The sequence below is a fragment of the Zea mays genome, chromosome 5, assembly GCF_902167145.1.
Source record: "Zea mays cultivar B73 chromosome 5, Zm-B73-REFERENCE-NAM-5.0, whole genome shotgun sequence".
Classification (NCBI taxonomy): Eukaryota; Viridiplantae; Streptophyta; class Magnoliopsida; order Poales; family Poaceae; genus Zea; species Zea mays.
In genome coordinates this window covers 61,134,796-61,152,684 of record NC_050100.1, presented here as the reverse complement: position 1 = coordinate 61,152,684, position 17,889 = coordinate 61,134,796, and the positions used below count along the sequence as shown (strand labels likewise).

The 17,889-nt window shown below is 49.5% G+C and overlaps 5 protein-coding genes across 5 annotated transcripts; 2 read left to right on the top strand and 3 right to left on the bottom strand.

Annotated features, from left to right (window-relative positions):
• Nucleotides 1-1,788: 1,788 nt before the first annotated feature.
• Nucleotides 1,789-3,426, bottom strand: LOC100284089 (arogenate dehydrogenase). Its single transcript, NM_001370579.1, has one exon. The coding sequence runs from the start codon at nt 3,189-3,191 to the stop codon at nt 1,980-1,982; it is 1,212 nt and encodes a 403-aa protein (NP_001357508.1). The 5' UTR covers nt 3,192-3,426; the 3' UTR covers nt 1,789-1,979.
• Nucleotides 3,427-5,900: 2,474 nt separating this feature from the next.
• Nucleotides 5,901-7,562, bottom strand: LOC100281888 (selenium-binding protein). Its single transcript, NM_001154808.2, has one exon. The coding sequence runs from the start codon at nt 7,547-7,549 to the stop codon at nt 6,035-6,037; it is 1,515 nt and encodes a 504-aa protein (NP_001148280.2). The 5' UTR covers nt 7,550-7,562; the 3' UTR covers nt 5,901-6,034.
• Nucleotides 7,563-7,725: 163 nt separating this feature from the next.
• On the top strand, nt 7,726-8,322 carry LOC103626429 (uncharacterized). The gene has a single exon (XM_008646839.2). The coding sequence runs from the start codon at nt 7,739-7,741 to the stop codon at nt 8,279-8,281; it is 543 nt and encodes a 180-aa protein (XP_008645061.1). The 5' UTR covers nt 7,726-7,738; the 3' UTR covers nt 8,282-8,322.
• Nucleotides 8,323-9,489: 1,167 nt separating this feature from the next.
• Nucleotides 9,490-17,594, top strand: LOC103626428 (zinc knuckle (CCHC-type) family protein). Its single transcript, XM_008646838.3, has 6 exons — nt 9,490-9,959; nt 14,493-14,638; nt 14,907-15,026; nt 15,300-15,501; nt 15,922-16,036; nt 16,128-17,594. The coding sequence occupies exons 1-6, from the start codon at nt 9,681-9,683 to the stop codon at nt 17,045-17,047; spliced, it is 1,782 nt and encodes a 593-aa protein (XP_008645060.1). The 5' UTR covers nt 9,490-9,680; the 3' UTR covers nt 17,048-17,594.
• Nucleotides 10,157-14,241, bottom strand: LOC103626427 (uncharacterized). Its single transcript, XM_008646837.4, has 4 exons — nt 13,806-14,241; nt 11,657-13,663; nt 11,445-11,563; nt 10,157-11,350 (listed from the first exon to the last, which is right to left on the bottom strand). The coding sequence occupies exons 1-4, from the start codon at nt 13,822-13,824 to the stop codon at nt 10,856-10,858; spliced, it is 2,640 nt and encodes an 879-aa protein (XP_008645059.1). The 5' UTR covers nt 13,825-14,241; the 3' UTR covers nt 10,157-10,855.
• Nucleotides 17,595-17,889: the final 295 nt, after the last annotated feature.

Here is a 17,889-nt window from a genome sequence, read left to right as displayed (position 1 = left end):
GTAAAGATTTATATTTTTTAGACAAAATATGCATGTTCATTTCTGGAAGACCAAATAAGGTGGCTCCTGAAAACAAGAGCAACCGCTTAGAAGCATCAACCAGTGTTGTTCGCCCTTTAATAGTTGGATCTGTTTCTGTAATGTTTTATCCTTTGTTCTATGTGTTTTTGGCTGGGTGGCCTTGTGGACATTTTAGTCCCCCGCTTCCAATAGTTTGCTGTGAACTTTTGGTACTTATAACAAGGCTCCTCCCAATATTTCTAAAGTAAGTTTTACATCTCTGTCTCTGTTCTGTTTATCTAGGTCTGTTTCTCGCCGCACGTCATGTCCAGAGTACATCGGAAACACTCAAGAAGAAGAAAACACCGCTTCTTCCATGGTCTTAGCAGGAAAGCTAACCCCACCCTGTGATTTGTTAGCTATATAGGAGCAAAGCTGGTGCCAAGCCGCAAATGCATCGTGACTATCATCCTTGTCAGTAGTATGGTCATTTCAGAAACGTGATCGAGCTGGCTTGGACTGTGTGAGTTTAACTGGAAGTATGCATGGATTATTCATTATTCATGGAAGCTATGACAGGGCGGAGCGCGGGCGCACCTTGAGGTAGGTGTCGACGGCGCGGTACAGCGCGTCGTCGGCGGGGCGCGCGTGGGCGGGCACGGCGCGCGCGAGCTCCTCGAACTCGGCGGGGCGCAGGCCGGCCTCCAGCGCGGCCTCGGCCAGGTACACGTCCACGAGCCTGGCCACGCGGGCGGCCTTGCTGCCGCCGCCGCCCTCCTTGAGGAACCCGCGCACGAGGCGCAGCACGAGGGGCACGTCCAGAGCAGCGCCGGCGCGTGCTCGCCGCCGTGGCCGAACGCCGGTATCACCACGGCGCCCAGCGTCGCCTGGTTCAGCCGCCTCGCCGCGCGCGCCTCCAGGTCCCGCAGCAGAGCCGTATCCGCGCCCACCATGCTCCCCGCGCGGAGCAGCTTCAGCAGGAAGTCGCACGTGATGCCGTCGGCGGCGACGGCCGCGGCGCAACAGCCGCTGCCGCCCGCCGGCGGATCCGGAGGGAGCGCGGCCACGAGGGACTTAGGAGGAGCCGCTTCTTCAGCCACGTGGTCGTGGGGCTCTCCGGTGGCAGGAAGCGCCCCGACGCGGACGACGATGTGGGAGGCGCCACGTCCGGGACGGATTTCGCGGTTGATGCGTCGTTTAGGTAGTGGAGGACGACGGGGCGTTCGGGAGGCCGTTGCGGGAGCGAGGTCATCGACGCGCGCGGGCGTGCGGGAGCGAGGGTTGCTGGCGTGCGGGCGTTTCGGGAGCGGCGGTTTGGCGGGCGTGCGGGAGCAGAGGTTTGGCTGGCGCGTTTGGCTGGCGCGCGGGGTGCAGGAGCGGGGGCAGTCTACACTGCTCACTTAATAGTTAGTAGAGATATAGATTGTCTCTATATTGTTTTAACTTTATGGATTGTAACTGTATTAGTCTAAACGACTTATTTTAATTCGAATCGAACAACTCATTACGATGAAAATCTATACATAGGTGCTAAAAACAAACGGTAAAAAAAATTTGTCGTCAGAGCATGGATGGGCTTAAAAACAGTTGAGTTGACGCCAGCGAGTGCAGCGTGCCCGGCGAGGTGCCGAGACTTGTGAGTTGTGACGCTGCCGGGTTGGGCACTCGGGCCAAGCACCGCAGGCACGTGGCTTTTTTTTGGAACACGTCTTCCCTGTCGATCTTGCCTTCGTGTCGGAAAAGGGACCAGCAGGCGAGCTGGCTGCTGCGTGCTGCCCATCGAAAATGAATGACGCCATCGATCACTGATGATATACTTGTCATGTCACAGTTATTATTAGGAAGGAAGACAGCAAGATCGAAAGCCATGCGTGGCCGTCAGGATAAGATCAAACAAGCATGCAAGGCGCGCGCCGCGACAGATCGAATCGACGTGCATTTATGCCACACCGGTGTCTCGTGCAGTGCCGCCCGTGCCATCAATCATTCTTCTGCTCTCCCGACTCGTCGCCGTCGCCGTCGCCGTCGCGCCCGTCACCGCCCTGGTCGTCGGTGTCCGGCGGACCACCACCCGGCACCACCGCCAGCAGCTCCGTGCGCTCCGCCGGGCCCTCCCCGTCCTCGACGCCGAACAGCTGCCTCCGGAGCACGCCGTGGAGGCCGTCGAAGAGCCTCCTCTTGACGGCGCCCAGGGCCCAGTCGAGGCGGTGGAGCAGCTCGGTGGAGTTGTCGTTGTACATGAAGAGGGCGTTGTAGAGGTCGAAGCTGTCGCGGCACGTGTTGTCCACCAGCCGGAGCAGCGTCTCGTACCCCCTGGTGTCGACGGGCGTCGCGCGGAGCTCCAGCGCCGCCAGCATCCTCCCGACGGTGTGCGTCAGGAACTGCGTCTCGGCGGCGTGCGCGTCGTGCTCGGCGCAGGACATCTCCACCATCCGGCACCCTTCCCGCGCGAACACGCCGAGGAACGCCTCGGCGCGGGCGCGGCGCGCCGGGCACGAGTCCCCCACGCGCACCCTGTCGAACACGAACGGGAGGCCCGTCCAGCCGCTGGGCGCCGACTCCGGCCCGAACATCGGGTGCGTGCAGATGATGTCCATCTCCTCCGGCAGCGCGCCTAGGAGGAGCCGCTTCGGGAACTCCTTCACGGACAACACGTCGACGAAGAGCGTGTCGCGGCGGAGCCGGTGCAGCGGCAGCGACCGGACCACGGACTCGGCCGACAGGATCGAGGTGGATAGGATCACTACGTCCGGGTGGCACTCGCACAGGTCGTGCGCGTCCGGGAAGAAGCGCGCGCCCATGGCTGCCGCCGCGGCGGAGTGGTCGGACCGGGAGTGCGCCAGGACCGTGTGCCCCTGCGCCACCAGCGTGCGCGCCAGGAACTGCCCGAAGTTGCCGAACCCGACCACGGCGATCTTGAGCCGCGGCGGGGGCGGAGGCTGCCGCTGCTCCTCCACTTCCTCGCCCTCCTCCCGGGTTCCGCGGGACAACGGAGCGTTGCTGTCACTGCCAAGAGGCGGCTGCGGGGAACCCGTGGCGCAGAGGCGTAGGGGAGGAGGTGCCGCGCCGGGAACGAGAACCCGCCGCCGCCACCGGCAGCTCGCCGCGAGGAACTGGAGGTTGGTTGGGGCGGACGACCGGCGAGAGGTGGACGGCAGGTGATGGAGGCGGACGCAGGAAGATGACGCCATGATCTTGGCTCTTGGGTGAGTGGCAGAATATACTGCCACTTTTTTCTTCGCCCTCAGTGAAGTGCCGGCGAGGAGAGGACGGCGGCGACCTTATTATTTTTCTCGAGGGAAAAAAGAAGAGGGTGACCCCTCCTTAGGTTTCGGAGGGACAGTTCTTAACGGGCCGATCCGGGCGGGCCGAATTGCCAAGTGGCACAAACAGCTCAATTTCAGGCTGGGCCACTATGGCCTGCCCAGATGACATTTGCACACACTGCTTTCCCTGTTCAGAATCAGAAGTAGCGGATCATATCCTTTAAAAAAACCTAAACAAGCAAATAAACGAGTAATGGATTAGCGTTAGGCCCGGTTTGGTTCCATAGAACTAATCTTTAGTCCCTACATTTTAGTCTCTTTTAGTCCCTAATTCCCCAAACACAATAACTAATAGAGGGTCTCTAGTCCCTCCAAGGGCTCCTAAACGGGACTAAACAGCAAAAATTCCTCTCCTTGCCCTCGAGCCGCAACGGCAAAAAATCTTCCCTACCCTAGCCGCCACAGCTCGTCGTCCAGCCGCTCCCCGCTTCACCGCGCGCGATCCCCTCTTCACGCTGGCCAGCCGCTCGCTCCTTCTTCCCATCCAACCACCGACAGCTTGCTCCCCAACCGCTTACTCCCCATCCAACCACCGACAACTCGATCACCAGCCGCTCGCCCCTTCTTCTCCGTCGTCGGTCGCAAGATGGAGAACCACCGCAACTTGAGGGACTTCTTATCCCAAGGTTGCTCTTCATCGACGTCCAGGAACCGCACTGGTCATGAAGCTCCCGAGGACGACGACTTCGTCACCTTCTCGCAGTCGTCGTTTGCTCTGCCACCACGCATCAATGTCCCAGCACTTCACAGCCGCATTGAAGCTCTTGATCTGAACTCCCAGTCCCAGGATACCGATTTTCTATATCTCTCATCCTACCAAGATGTTCTCCAGTCAGGTGATGGTGGATCCGACCTAGATTTGTCTCCTCTTGGTCATGGTAGATCAACGCACACACTATTTCAATCCGCCAGATCCAGTTCTGCTCCTATTTCTCATGCCCGAGGTGCATTTCGAGGTTGCCGTGGAGTTAGGGGGAGAGGCACTAGTAGTCGTGGTGGAGGTCGATATGCTATTTCTGCACCTATTGACCCTGTCCTCATTGAAGATTTTGAGATGAACCAACCAATGAAATGGATTCTCGTGCTCCAGTGGTAAGTAAAATAAATGAATTCCGAGAATGGATATGTGATGGTTTGTTTAGTAGAATGTAAAATACATTGTGTGTAATAAATTTGTGTATCGTTGTAGACTGTTCTATTATTTGAAACTCATTTGTGTTGATGTGGTATTTCGAATATTTGAAATACATTTATGTTGGCGCCAGTTCTTTTACTATTGGCTGCTTTGAGTTTGGCATTTGGAATATTTGAAATATATTCGTGTTGGCTAGTACTATACATTTGTGTTGGTTACTATTCATCAAAACATGAGTTTGTACTGGAATATTTTGAAACTGAAGAAATTCTGAGTAATTTGGCGCCAGATTGCTATTCATGGGCTGTTGTTGGTAGCGCCAGGCTGCTGGCAGGTATTTAATTGGCGCCGGTTGATGTTGGTGGGTAAAGATAGAAGCAACACATCATGTGAGGGCATTTTGGTATTTGTATACTGCATTAACTGTGTTTAGATCATGTTTAGTCTCTAGAACCAAACAGGGTAGGGACTAAAGATTAGTCCCTCGATTAAACTTTAGTCATAGGACTAATGAAACAAAACATGGCCTTACAACATGAAGAAACTAATACGGGTATCCGACAACTAAGGATGTAAATGGTCGGTAAAATTCGATAAATTCCCGGTACCGTTTACCAGGTTTTTCCGACCATTTCATATTTTTCGGGATATACGGAAAACGGGACGGAAACGAGATGTGTTATTACGAAAACGGTACGGTAAACGGTGAGACATATTTACCGTCCGTTTTCGGAATTCTCGGGAAAATCCGGTATTTTCCCGTATTTTAACCGTATTTTTCCGGTCCACAAAAAAAACAAAGGAGGTAAGAACTATACTCGTTAGGGTTTAGAGATTATGGTTTTAGATGTCATAGAAGATATTCAAGTGATCCAGACGACATGCCACATGATTTCTAGTTTATGTATCGTGTGTTTAAGACTTATATACTATGTGGTTAAAACTTTAGTGAACATGTATGATCATTTATATGTGGTCATGACTATGTATTGTATATTTGTGTGGTTGAGACTTGTATGTGAATGTGAATGAACAATCGTGTTTTAAGACTTACGTGTTGTGTGTTATAATTTAAGAGTGGACATGGATGAGTGTATGACCAATTATATGTGGACAAGATTGTGTTTTGTGTACTTTTGTGAATGAGACTTGTATGTGGATGTGAATGAACATCTGTGTGGTTAGGATTTGTTTATTGTGAGCTTTTCCGATTACAGTTACCGTTTCCCGATCAATTTCGAGCTATTTTGCTCGGATTTGTCCGTTTTTGATATACCGGAATTTACCGGCCGTTATCCGTTTCCGACTTTCCCGTTTACCGATTCCGACCGAACAAAAATTTATGCGGGTGAAAACGATAAGAGGTTTTTTCCGACCGTTACCGGTCGTTTTCATCCTTACCGACAACATCAGAGGTGCACACCAAGTTTGGAGGCATATATGAAAAATGATAGATGATCAAATGTGCTATCATGTCTACAAGAGTAAAATTACTAAGCTTTTGCAGGCTAATATGGAGAACAAGAGGACTGACATGAACAGCATAAACAGTTTTGGCCACCGTACATGGTACTCACAGGTCAGAATCAGCAAGCAAAATTTTGTCCACAGGTTCCCATTTTCTCATGTTGATGTTCAACTCATGAAGAACCCTGTAAACCCCACCCAACCCAGGACAGGATTCATCCCCAGAGATGAATCGGTGAATCCGCCCTCCTACCTCGACGCAGCTCTCCCCCGCCATCTTCTTCATCCCTCCTTCCCTCATCACCCTCCTCGCCATGGCTGCCTTGTCCCACAACCCAATGTCAGAGTAGATGTTCGCGACCATCACATGGTTCCCACTTCTGCGGGGCTCCAACTCCAGCAACCTCTTCTGCGCCTTATCAGCGATGCCAATGCAGTCCTTGGAGCTGTGCAGTTGGCAGGCGCTCAGCAACGTCCTCCAAACGACCGTGTCAGCCTCGACAGGCATGTCCACGACAAACTCAAAAGCTTCCTGGAGGCGGCCGTTGCGTCCCAGGACATCAACCATGGCACTGTAGTGGGTCATCATTGGCTTGATGCCATAGACATGCTCCATTTCATGGAAGAATTTGCGGCCCTCGTTGACCAGACCAGCATGGCTGCATCCGCAGAGGAGTCCAAGAAATGTGACATAGTTGGGCGCAACTGATGCATCCTTCATCCTGTCGAAAAGCTCCAGTGCTTCTCGTACCATCCCGTTCTGTGAATACCCCATGATCATCGCGCTCCATGTCCAGACGTTCCGTGCTGCCATATTCTCAAACAAGCGCGATGCATAACTCACCTCGCCGCACTTGGTGTACATATTCACAACAGCCGTGCCAAGCTGAAGCGTCATGTCAGTACGTCGGGTAAGGACCTGCCCATGCGCCCACTTGCCAAGCGCCAAGTTCCCCAGCTCAGCCGCAGCGGTGAGCATGACCACGAACGTCGTCTGATCGGGCACAGACCCAGCCTCTAACATGTTCACGAACATCCCGGCGCACCGGTCGTGGCGGCCGTTGTCCGCGCAGGCAGTGAGCACGGTGTTCCATGACACAACGGTCCAACGCGGCATTTCGTCGAACACCTGCATGGCGCGATGGAGGTGGCCGCAGGCAGAGTACGCAGACATGAGGGCGTTCGGCACGTACACCACGGCGCGCGCAAGGCCGGTCTTGACGGCCTCCGCGTGGGTGCAGGCGACGAGCGGGAGGCATCCTGGACCGAGGCGCGCGAGCGCCTTGAGGACGTGCGGGAGCGTGTGGGCATCCGGGCCAAGGCCCCGGCGGCGGAGGTGGATGTAGAGTCCGGCCGCGGCGGCGGGATCGGGCGAGGAGGCGAGCGGCGGCAGTAGGAGGTTGAAGAGGTCGAGCGGCGGGGATGGGATGGAGAGGAGAAGGCGGTGAGCGTAAGCAAGTTGGAGATGCGGCGGGTGCAGCGAAATGAGCCGGTGCAGGAGGGTGGGTCCGAGGGAAGAGAGGTGTCCGGAGGTGACGAGGTGGGCGTGGATCTGCCGGAGGTGGCGCCCGGTGGATGCGGCAGCGGTGAGGGCACAGACGGCGGCCGGAGGCGTGGCCATGCGCCCATGCCATTGAGGGGCAGGACGCTGGTTCGCTTGTTTAAGGAGGGAGAAATTTGCCATTATGGAAGTCCTCAGATACGGCTTCGACGATTTGGAGGCGTAGGCGAGGGATTCTCTATTATAGAAAACAAGGGGACAACCCACACTCCAAAATGGATATGACTACACCATTACAAGGTAATATCTATGATTAAACCAGTGATACTCACGTCGTCTACATCTGTTACTCTTCCCCACGTCCTCTACATCTGTTACCCTTCCCCGGAGCGGGATTACAACCTGCCCCGGAGCGGCCGGCGCTGGAGGCTGGCCGTCCCGTCCGCCGCCGGCGCGTCCAGTCTCGCCTCGTCGCTCTCGCGCTCCCTCAGGTGGAAGCGCCGGCTCCCGGGTCTCCCCTCCCTCACCCTGCGCAGCGGCTCCGCGGCCGCCGTGGTCGACGCTGTCGCGTTCCGCGTCATGTACGTCGTCGAGGCCGTCGTGCTGGGCCTCGCGCTCTCCTGCTTCTTCCTCTGCGCTATGGGTGGTTCTTGCATGTTTAGGCTCTGCATAGCAAACACGGAGGAGGACTGGAGGCCGGGAACGGAGCAGTACAAGTTCATCGATCGAAGCAGCCCTGGTGTAGAACAAATCATGCCTTTAGCATGTTCATATGAATGCACTGAAGCCGGGAACGGAGCAGTACAAGTTCATCGATCGATCGAGACATGTGTTGATAGATACACTGTTTGATATACTTTCAGCATTGTCCTTTGGTTACCATTGGTTCTGAATGCACTGAAGCTTCTACCTCGACACTACATGCTACATATCAAAAGGGCAATGGTGTAGAACAAATCATGCGCTTCTCACTTTCATCTGGTTCTGGTTTCCAGCGCAGATTCTGGCTGGATCTTTAGCATGTTCATATGAATGTCCTTGTTCGAGCATGCCTTAGCCTGACCCAGACGAAAATTCAGAAAATGATACCTTAAGATGGCAGCAGCAAGGGGTTCAACTTGCATTTTGTAAGCATTGAGAAGACATCACGTGAAGAAGCCTCAAAACGATCAACAATTCCCTTTTTTCACAACAATAATTCGACACTACATACAAGCTATATATCTCTCAAAAAGCAATGGTGTACAGTGCAGTGGACTATTGGTCCACAGAAAACAGAAGTTTCTGGGCGTTAACGAGTACATGTGAACCTTGTTTAGTTCTCTCTACGATCTGCCGGATCAGCACTGCACATTCGTCATCGTCGTCATCGCCACCTGACTCATCCTTATCGCGCTCGTGATCTCTGCTAGGATCTGCACTCCTTAGAGCTCTCTCCCAGGTGGGCACTTTTCTCAGCTTCATAGAGCTGTCCTCCATTCCCCAGACTAGACCACGCTCTGCCAAGCAATCCATGGTCGGGAACCCCGGCGACGTCCGCGCGGTGGTCCTGGACCCGGCCGCCGGGGCCCTCGCGGGCCTCCGCCGCGGCGGCGTGCTGGTGGACTGCACGAGCTCCTCCCCGTCCCTCGCGCGCGAGGTCGCCGCGGCCGCGGCCGCGGCGGGCTGCCACGCCGTCGACGCGCCAGTCTCCGGCGGCGTGCTGCGGACTGCACGAGCTCCTCCCCGTCCCTCGCCATTACAGAGCTCTCTGGTGCGTTTCTGAAGCGAGGAGAAGGAGAGAGAGGTCTTGTGAGGCAGCGGCGGCTGTATCAACGGCGCTGGGACGGGAAAGCAGCAGAGATCTCACGGCGCTGGGACGGTGGCTGTATCAAAAACACTAATTGTCGTTCACTACTGGTAATAGAGTGGTCTTGTCTGTTTTAGAGTGTGGGCTATTCCCTGCTTTTCCATAACAGATAATCCCTCGCCTACGCCTCCAAATCGTCGAAGCCGCACCGACGGCTTTCCATAATAGCAAATTTCTCTTAAGGAGGGGGAGAGGTGGATAGTGTGAGACTGCAATCGATTGTTGACTGGGCCGAAATTCCATATACCGTTGGCCTATATGGAATCCCGGCCCATATAATATTTGATCCAACTCAGAGCTGCTGGCGATAGCCGATAGGGGTCTTTCGGTAATTTTTCGAGGAGTTGGGGAGGGAGGGATTCGACCGGCGGCGATCGGGATAGGCGGAGGCCGGCGAGAGCGATGGAGGAGGAGGTGACGGGGAGCGGCGGGGGAATTGGGCGGAAGATGGCAGCGGGGGAGGTGGATCTTAAGGAGAAATCGGGGACGGCGTGGAGCCACTCGTACCTCAACCAGAAGCCGTGGCACCCGCTCTCGTACCCGAACCAGCGCCGCAAGTGGATCGCCGAGCAGGTCCACGCCAATCACGCGCGCCGCCAGGAGGAGGTGCAGCGGGAGTTCGCACAGGAACAGGAGTTCTTCCGGCAGACCGCACTCTTCTCTAAGAAGGACAAGGAGAAGGTATAATACTCTCTAATGTTCGTCCCTTGCAATAATGGCTTCTTGCCATTAGCTTAAGCCTTAAGGAGATCCTTATCTGAATCCTGTGTTGTCATGTGCTGGTACCGGTGCTGTCTATTGCAGTCACATTCAATTTAGCATAAGAGCTATAAGTGAAATAATGCCATGGGTCTGGTTTCACGTTTCTGTGCAAGTAATTGTGCTACGATGATGATATTTTACTAAACAATTGTTCTAATGGGGCCTTACCAAGGAAATAGTTCCAATCGCTGATCCCAATTCTGCGTTCTGAACCTAGCAGAAACACCTCATTGATGTTTTTACTATAGTGAACCATAACGTGGATGACTGGATGAGTGGATGTTGTCTTGTATTTGTTGTATAGTTATAGTGCACTCCACACAAGAATGGACACTTCTGTGCAAACCAGCCTTATAGAAACTTTATGTTCCTCATGCTGTTAATTTCTTCTCGGATTCAAAGTCCATTTACCCATTGACAGCAGCACCAAGGTATGGTATTCTACAATTTGTATCCTACAGATAAATGGTCCAACTTATTAGTTTTTTTTTTCAAAAAAATATGTTGCCAGCTCCAATGTTTACAAGTCGGGCGACCAGCTGGTCGAGTGAGAGGGGCGACCAGGCGACTAATCGCGATTAGGGCGACGATTAGTCGACCTAATCGGTCCTGGTCGACCTCTGGTCGTCCGTTAGTCGTCCTATGGATTTAAGGACATATGTATATGTATATAACTATATATTAACTATATAAACACTGCATTTCTGCAATAATATAGACATAATTAGTAGCAGACTAGCAGTAATTCAGTAAAAGTGTAAAACTGAATCCATCCAAAGTCTAAACTGAAAGTAATATTACCTGCTGGCTGCTACCTAGAGCAGATCAGCATCCAAACAAAATGCATCAGCAGCAGCACCATCTTCGTCCAATCCAGTTGCTTCTTGGGTTTGTTCTGCTTGTGCTGCAGCAACACCATCTTCTTGATCATCACTATCCTCCTCTCCAATATCTTGAGCTGCTGTATTTCTTGAACGCTTCCTTGTCCTAACATATGTTCGTTGAGGCTGAGAAGACGAACCGGCACCTGCAGCAGCTATTCTTGGCAAGTTTCTGCCTCGAAGAGCCTGAGTTGCTCCTAAAGCCTCATCCACAGCATGCCATATGTTGTTGTCACCATCATCTTCATTTTCTTCAACCCATTCATTTTCCCACATGAACTCTTCAAGCACCAGTGGGTTGCTTCTTTTTCCTTTGGATCCCAGCTCTCTTAGTGTTTGAAACCTATTTTCCATCTTCCTATTGTAACTGACATAGACCAATTTATTAAGCCTCTGGTGTTCTAGTCGGTTTCTCTTTTTTGTATGGATCTAAAAATGCACAATTGCAAGACATCAGATTCAGCAAAAAAAGGGCTGACCTATACAACCACTCAAACAAGTGAACAAGAACAACAATACTTACTGCTGCAAAATCTGACCAATTTCTCTCACAACCTGAAGCTGCACAACATAGGCTTATAACCCTTTTTGCTAAGCTTTGTAGTTCATATGCCAGTCCTCCATATGCACCCCACCATAGGACTGTTATAGTTATACAAAAAATAGATCAGTTGTAGTGCCAAACAGAAACAGGCAAACAAACTAACTAATGCTGCAATAGTAAAACAGACTTACTAGGACTTTTTTTCTCTCTTTCTCTTATTGCTCCAGCCTTTGAAAAGCATTCCCCTTCTGATCTTTCATAGTCATCTGCTTGTTTACTTATTTTTGTTTGCTCATCCTCATCACTGATCATTTTCCACAAAACATCATTGAACATAGCTCGAAGTCTTGCAGCTTGCCTCCTGTCTTTATCCCTTAAGGTAAAGAATTTACCTGGATTCAAATAAAGGGCTGCCCCATATAATTTTTGCTCCATCTGAGTATCCCACCTCTTCTCAAAGCATGAGATTACTTCAGCAAGTAATCGTGGCTTCTCTTTCAAAGACTCCTGTATGGTAGCTTTTGCTTTGTCCATAGCTGCCATTATCTCTGGAGCTGCTGGCGTCTCATCACCGTCAGCAATCCTTAGAGCAATGAGTAGTGGTTGTGAAGCCCGAAGACAATTTTCAAGAGTTTGCCAAAATGATACTGAAAGGACAATATTTTCAGCTTGTTCACCTTCTTTAACTAGGGCAAATTTAGACCCGTTCCATTCATCACTAACAAACAAGCCTTGTAATTTACTCTTATGCTTATACATGCTTGCCAAAGTCAAGAATGATGTTGCAAATCGAGTCACACCTGGCCTAACAAGGTCCCCACCTAGCTTTTCTCTCATTAGGCTGTGAAGTCGCCCATGCTTGTACAGGAACCTCGAAACCTTCTTGGCCATGTTGATGCAAGTGTTGAACTCCTTGATCTTGCCAATATCCTCCAACAACAAATCCAAGCAATGCGCAGCACAAGGAGTCCAAAACAGATGGGGAATTCTGTCCATAAGGATCCTCCCTGCTGCTTTGAAATTGGCTCCATTGTCAGTGATCACTTGGACCACATGTTCTTTCCCCACCTTAATTATTTGCTTCTCCAATAGATCTGCCAACATATTGGCATTTGCTATCTCACTTGATGCATCGACAGAACCTAAGAAGTAGGTCCCCGCTGGACTGTTGGCAAGGAAGTTTATCAAATGCCGTTGTCGTATGTCAGTCCACCCATCTGACATAATTGAGCAACCATATTCCTTCCAAGCCTCTTCGTGCTTAGCTCTCAATGTTGATGTTCTCTTCACTGCCCTTTCAAGCCAAGGTACCCTTGCCTCATAGTATGATGGGCCACGATATCCAGGACCATACTGACCAATGGACTCCATCATAATCTGCCAGCTTCTTGAATTGACGACATTCAATGGAATCTTGTTCTCATATAGAAAATCAGCTACATGGTCGTCAACAATTTGCTTTGCTTCTGTTCCTTTCTTTGTGCAATGCTCAAGAGTGGTCTGAGAAGTTCTATTTTTATGTCTCTCTGCTACAACTTCCTCTGGAGTCTTGCAAAGCATGGCACTCACTGATTTGCTTGCCTTCTGTGTATTTGGTTTTATAGGAGCTGCTACAACAAATGAAGACATGGAAGCTTGAGCAATTTGCTTTTTTGTTTGCTTGGTTTTTGTCCCAGAACTTGGTAGGGGGCCTACATCAATCTGCTCCCCTTCCTCTTCACCTTCATCACCATCCGCAGAAATCACAACCCTCATGTTCCTTCTCAGATAGGTGTGCATCTCCTTTGAAACCACTTCTGGTACTCTAGCACACTTCATGGTGTCACCAAACCCACCGGCTAGATGCTGCTTAAACCTCTTGATTCCAGATGGCACAATCTTCTTACAGAAGACACACTGAACAAAGTCCTTCTTTGTTGTGTCTGGCCACCACCCAAACTGCCATCCTGGGTCCTGTGACCTTGCCTTTCTCTTGGGGTCATTTGCTTGTGCACTAAGCTCAGGAGGGAGTGCTGCAATTGCCTTTTCAGCAAGGGTTTTACAATCTGCAGCAGCTGATAAAGCAGACGCAGGACCAGTGCTACCTGCATTTGAGGCCACTTGAGGAACAGAAGCACTTTGACTTTCACTGCCGACCATATTTGACTCAGGGAATAAGACCTCAACGTTATTAGCACGTCCACAGCCACCATTAAAATCTGAACAGACAACACAAACACACAAACAGAGATGCACAGTTACTACTGGGTATTGGGCTACTGCTATCTTCCGGGCGCTGCAGAGGTAACAGAGGGAAAGGGAAGGCTGGGAAATAATCAGAGAAGGGAGAGCAAGTGCTACCTTCAGATGACGAGCTCATCTTCAATTCTTGACTAGCTGAGTAGCTGGCAGACACCGGACGGCTGGAGCACTTGGAGGCCTGACCGCTGGAGCAGAGACGCCGGCAAGGACAGAGGAGAGGAGAGAGATGTCGGCAAGGACAGAGGAGAGGAGAGGATTAGGGTTTTCTGGCGGCTAGGAAATGTTCTGGCGGCTGGGAGCCTGGGGGGTTTCTGAAGGGGCGCTACTGTAGATGGGCCAAAAACCAGAGGGAAGCCCAGTACCAAAAGTCCAGAACTGAAACGACCAAAAACGACTAGACTTCGCTCGACCAGGCGACTAATCGCCCAGGTCGACGACTAGTCGGACGACTAGAAACCCTAATCGCGTCGTCCTCCTAATCGCCCATCTCCAGGCGACCAGCCCGACTAATCGCGATTAGTCGGACGACTTGTAAACACTGGCCAGCTCACTTGCTGTCCAATTTAGGTCTCCAAAGAAAACGTTGCCAAAGAATAAATTCAATTAGATGGGAAAATTTTCTTCATTCTTGAACGTGCTAGCTATTCTTACGTTTCAAGAAATGTAAAATTCGAATGTTGCTTTTAAGCTGAATAAACAACTATATTTATGTTTGAGTGCTCATCATTCTGTTTCCACTCATGAAGAATTGATGTCATCAGTATCCAATTTGTTTTGTAAGTTCAGATGGAGGTAATGAAAGCTGTGAGTTTTATGTACGTGCGCCCACCGGGATACAATGCAGAGAGTGCAAAAGCTGCTGAAATTGAAGATGAGAAGAAGAGGTCGGATCCAGGTGACATGGGTACTGCATCTGCAAGTACCTCTTCAATGTAAGTTATATGTATTATTATGCTTCCACATATTGCTGGTTTTCCTCTTTTGAGGGAGTTAGAACTTTCGACCTCTATTCAACTGTCTGAGTTTTAATAAAGGTTTATTAGCATGCAACCGTAATTAGTAAATTTTGAATTTCATTGTAATTTTTCTTTCCCTAGAACCCGCTTTATGTGGAGCTTTCAGCTTGGGTCCACGTTTCTTTTGTCCTAGTAAGTAGTAACTCCAAACTGCTTATACATTTCATGGTGGTTATTTTTCCAGACCTGACAAGGGACCTGAAAAGGCTAAATCAGGCGCAGATAAGAAAAATAGGCCAAAAGATGTTTTTGGTCGGCCATTGGCAACAGAACAAGAATTTGAAGTTCTCAAGAATGCTCCAAGGTACATTGAACTCCTTGTTTGCTGATGATCTGTTAAACAACCATGCGACATGAAACATGACATATTCCTTGTCTGGTATTTTGAAATTTGAGTGACTGAGCAAAACATGAGGTCTATTATTCTATTCCAGGTTTTTGTTTGTCTGTTATATAAATTATCGTTCTTTATATGTTTTCTCATTTCACTTATCCAAATAGTGCAGCATTATGATGTATCTAGATCATTGTTAAGATTTTTATTAACATTCACTGCGCATTTTCCTCTTATTCTCAGGTTAGACACAGGTGCTCCTGCAAGGGTCAAACCATTTGGAGTTGAAGTTCGTAATGTTAGATGTTTAAGGTGTGGAAACTATGGTCACCAAAGTGGTGACCGGGAATGTCCCTTGAAGGATGCAATCATGCCTAACGAGGAGAGTCGGTTGAAAAGAGACGATCCACTTACAACTATAATGGCGCAGACGGATTCAAGTGAGGTTAGATTTGTTTTTCTCTTCGAAGTGTATTTCTGTTGCAATTACAAGCCATATAAAAATATGGAAATCTACTTGTCCCAGTTTTATAGCCTATTTGATCTTTACCCTGCCCCCATGATTACATATTATTTAACTTACAAATTAGCATGACATCGTATAGCGGTTTTTTAAGTAAATGAGTAAATGTCAGTATTGTCTTTTTATTCCATCATTATTCTTCAAACCATATTGCAGTGTTGCACATTAACATATAGCAGACACCTGAATATTTTGAACAGTCTGTGATAAATATAATCCATGGTCTTGGTGGCAATATTTGATCCATACATGTTGCATGTCCAACCAATGTAGACAATAGGAACATGAATTTGCTCATTACTTGTTTAAATGCCAATTTTAATGCAAGGAATCCTTTGACAGCCTCTGAAGTGGGAACTTAAGCAGAAACCAGGCATGAGCCCTCCTCGTGGTGGATTTGACCCAGATGATCCTAATCAGCAGATTGTGGCAGAAGACATCTTTGATGAATATGGAGGTATACTAGTAGTAAGAAACATGATCCGTGTCTATTTATAACTTCTGCAATTTAATATTTTTGTTGCCCATCCCGGCTTCTTGTCTTTCAGGTTTTCTGGGCAACTGTGATATCCCAGCTCTCATTTCCAATTTTTCTGCTACCAAATCCAAGAAACGTTCCAAGAAGAAAAGCAAGCACAAGCAGGCTAAGTCTGCTATTCATGAGGACTCTGGTAGACATGAAAGCAGTTACCATCTATCATCGGACTTTGACAATGAGAAGAGAAACATAACATCAAGAAGCAAGAGAAAGAAAGCAAACTGTTCTGATTCATCATATTCTGATTCCGAGATAGATGCTAGAAAAGGCAAGAGCAAGTCAAAGCATAAGCATACGAAGAAATACCAGTTAAAGTCTTCTGATTCAGAATTTGATGTCCGTGAAGATACAAGGCGGCGTCTGAAGAGAGACCACATGAAGGAGAAAAGAGATGAGTCACCATTGCCGTTCTCTAAGGATCAAGGAGACACAGAAGGCAAGAGGCATTCAAGGTGTTCAAGGGAGAAGCACAACTACAGTTATTCATCGAGTTCTTCTGAGAGAGGCAGGCGGCGTTCGAGGGAGAAACGTCACTACAGTTATTCACCAAGTTCTTCTGAGAGAGGCAGGCATTCTCTACGGCACAAGGAGAAACAATATTACAGTGACTCAAGTTCTGATCGGAGCCATCGACACTCGAGAAGATCGAGGGAGAAGAGACATGATAGAGACTCAAGTTCTCCTGATGCCATCAGGCGCTCAAGTAGATCGACGGAGAAACAGCGCCGTCCTGATACAAGCCCACGTCATGCCAACGGGCATTCAAAGAAATCAAGTGGCAAGCAAGACTATACTGAGCGTAGCCGTTACGAAACCAGTAGACATTCAAGGAGATCTCAGGAGAAACGGCACTACCCTGATTCTAGCGCCTCTGATTACTCGGACTCTGATCAGCACAAAAAACATCGCCACCATCATAGGAGAAAATGAACTGGCAGTGTATAAGGTAAAATGCCCTATCTGAAGTAGTGATATTTATATATCTGGGGACCGCTCTGGATGTGACGCATTAAGGGTACCTTGTCCCTTTCTTGAGATCACCAGAATCCGCCTGGAGTCTTGTGCTCGGTGGCTGATCTCAGGGCTTTGTGATGTTATTACAGTAATGTACACGGTGTAACAGAGTTTCTTCATACTGGGAGAATGGTTGTTTGGGTCTTCAAACGGTTGTGTTGTTGTAGAACGTGGTGGGGGGCGTAACGTCACGGGCTGTTTAGTTCTGTGCCTGAGCTAGCCTTCTGATCTACTGTGGACTCACTAATAAGCTTCATGTGAAATGTGTAGCACTTGTACGCAAGAGTGCTTCCCAAATGCCAGGACTTCATTGTTTATGGCTCCAACATTGAACGTTTTATCTTTTCTTAGCTGTTTTAGAAGTTGTAACGTCCTTACTAAGGCTGTATGCATGGAAGTGCAAAAGACTGGAACTTGTTTCCATTATAGAAAAAAAATGACAGGACTTCAGAAACACTTTTGAGAACCTGGAATGGTTTACCTACTCCCGGTGGCAATACCTACCAAACACTTTGGCCTCTAAATGCTAGGTAAAACCACTTTTTTCTTCCTCTTGTGATGTGCTGAGCATGCATCTAGTTATGGGAGTGAGGCAAGTATAGCATGGGTACAGCAATTAGCACGTTTTGGTAACGTCTTCGTCAAAATAAGCACGTTTGGTAACGTGGATACTGGAAAATGTGTAGCTTTGAGAGTTAAACTGATGGGCAACCCATTGGGGTAGACATGAATGCGAGCTTTCTATCCATTATAGGACT

Bases quoted from the DNA above. Each gene is read 5' to 3' on its own strand.
- LOC103626428 (XM_008646838.3), top strand. From the start codon at position 9,681: ATGGAGGAGGAGGTGACGGGGAGCGGCGGGGGAATTGGGCGGAAGATG. The intron at 14,639-14,906 runs GTAAGTTATATG...TTATTTTTCCAG, and splicing joins TCTGCAAGTACCTCTTCAAT to ACCTGACAAGGGACCTGAAA. The intron at 15,502-15,921 runs GTTAGATTTGTT...ATCCTTTGACAG, and splicing joins CGCAGACGGATTCAAGTGAG to CCTCTGAAGTGGGAACTTAA.
- LOC103626429 (XM_008646839.2), top strand. From the start codon at position 7,739: ATGATTAAACCAGTGATACTCACGTCGTCTACATCTGTTACTCTTCCC.
- LOC100284089 (NM_001370579.1), bottom strand. From the start codon at position 3,191: ATGGCGTCATCTTCCTGCGTCCGCCTCCATCACCTGCCGTCCACCTCT.
- LOC103626427 (XM_008646837.4), bottom strand. The intron at 11,564-11,656 runs GTAAGTCTGTTT...TAACTATAACAG, and splicing joins AAGAGAGAAAAAAAGTCCTA to TCCTATGGTGGGGTGCATAT. The intron at 11,351-11,444 runs GTAAGTATTGTT...GTGCATTTTTAG, and splicing joins ATTGGTCAGATTTTGCAGCA to ATCCATACAAAAAAGAGAAA.
- LOC100281888 (NM_001154808.2), bottom strand. From the start codon at position 7,549: ATGGCCACGCCTCCGGCCGCCGTCTGTGCCCTCACCGCTGCCGCATCC.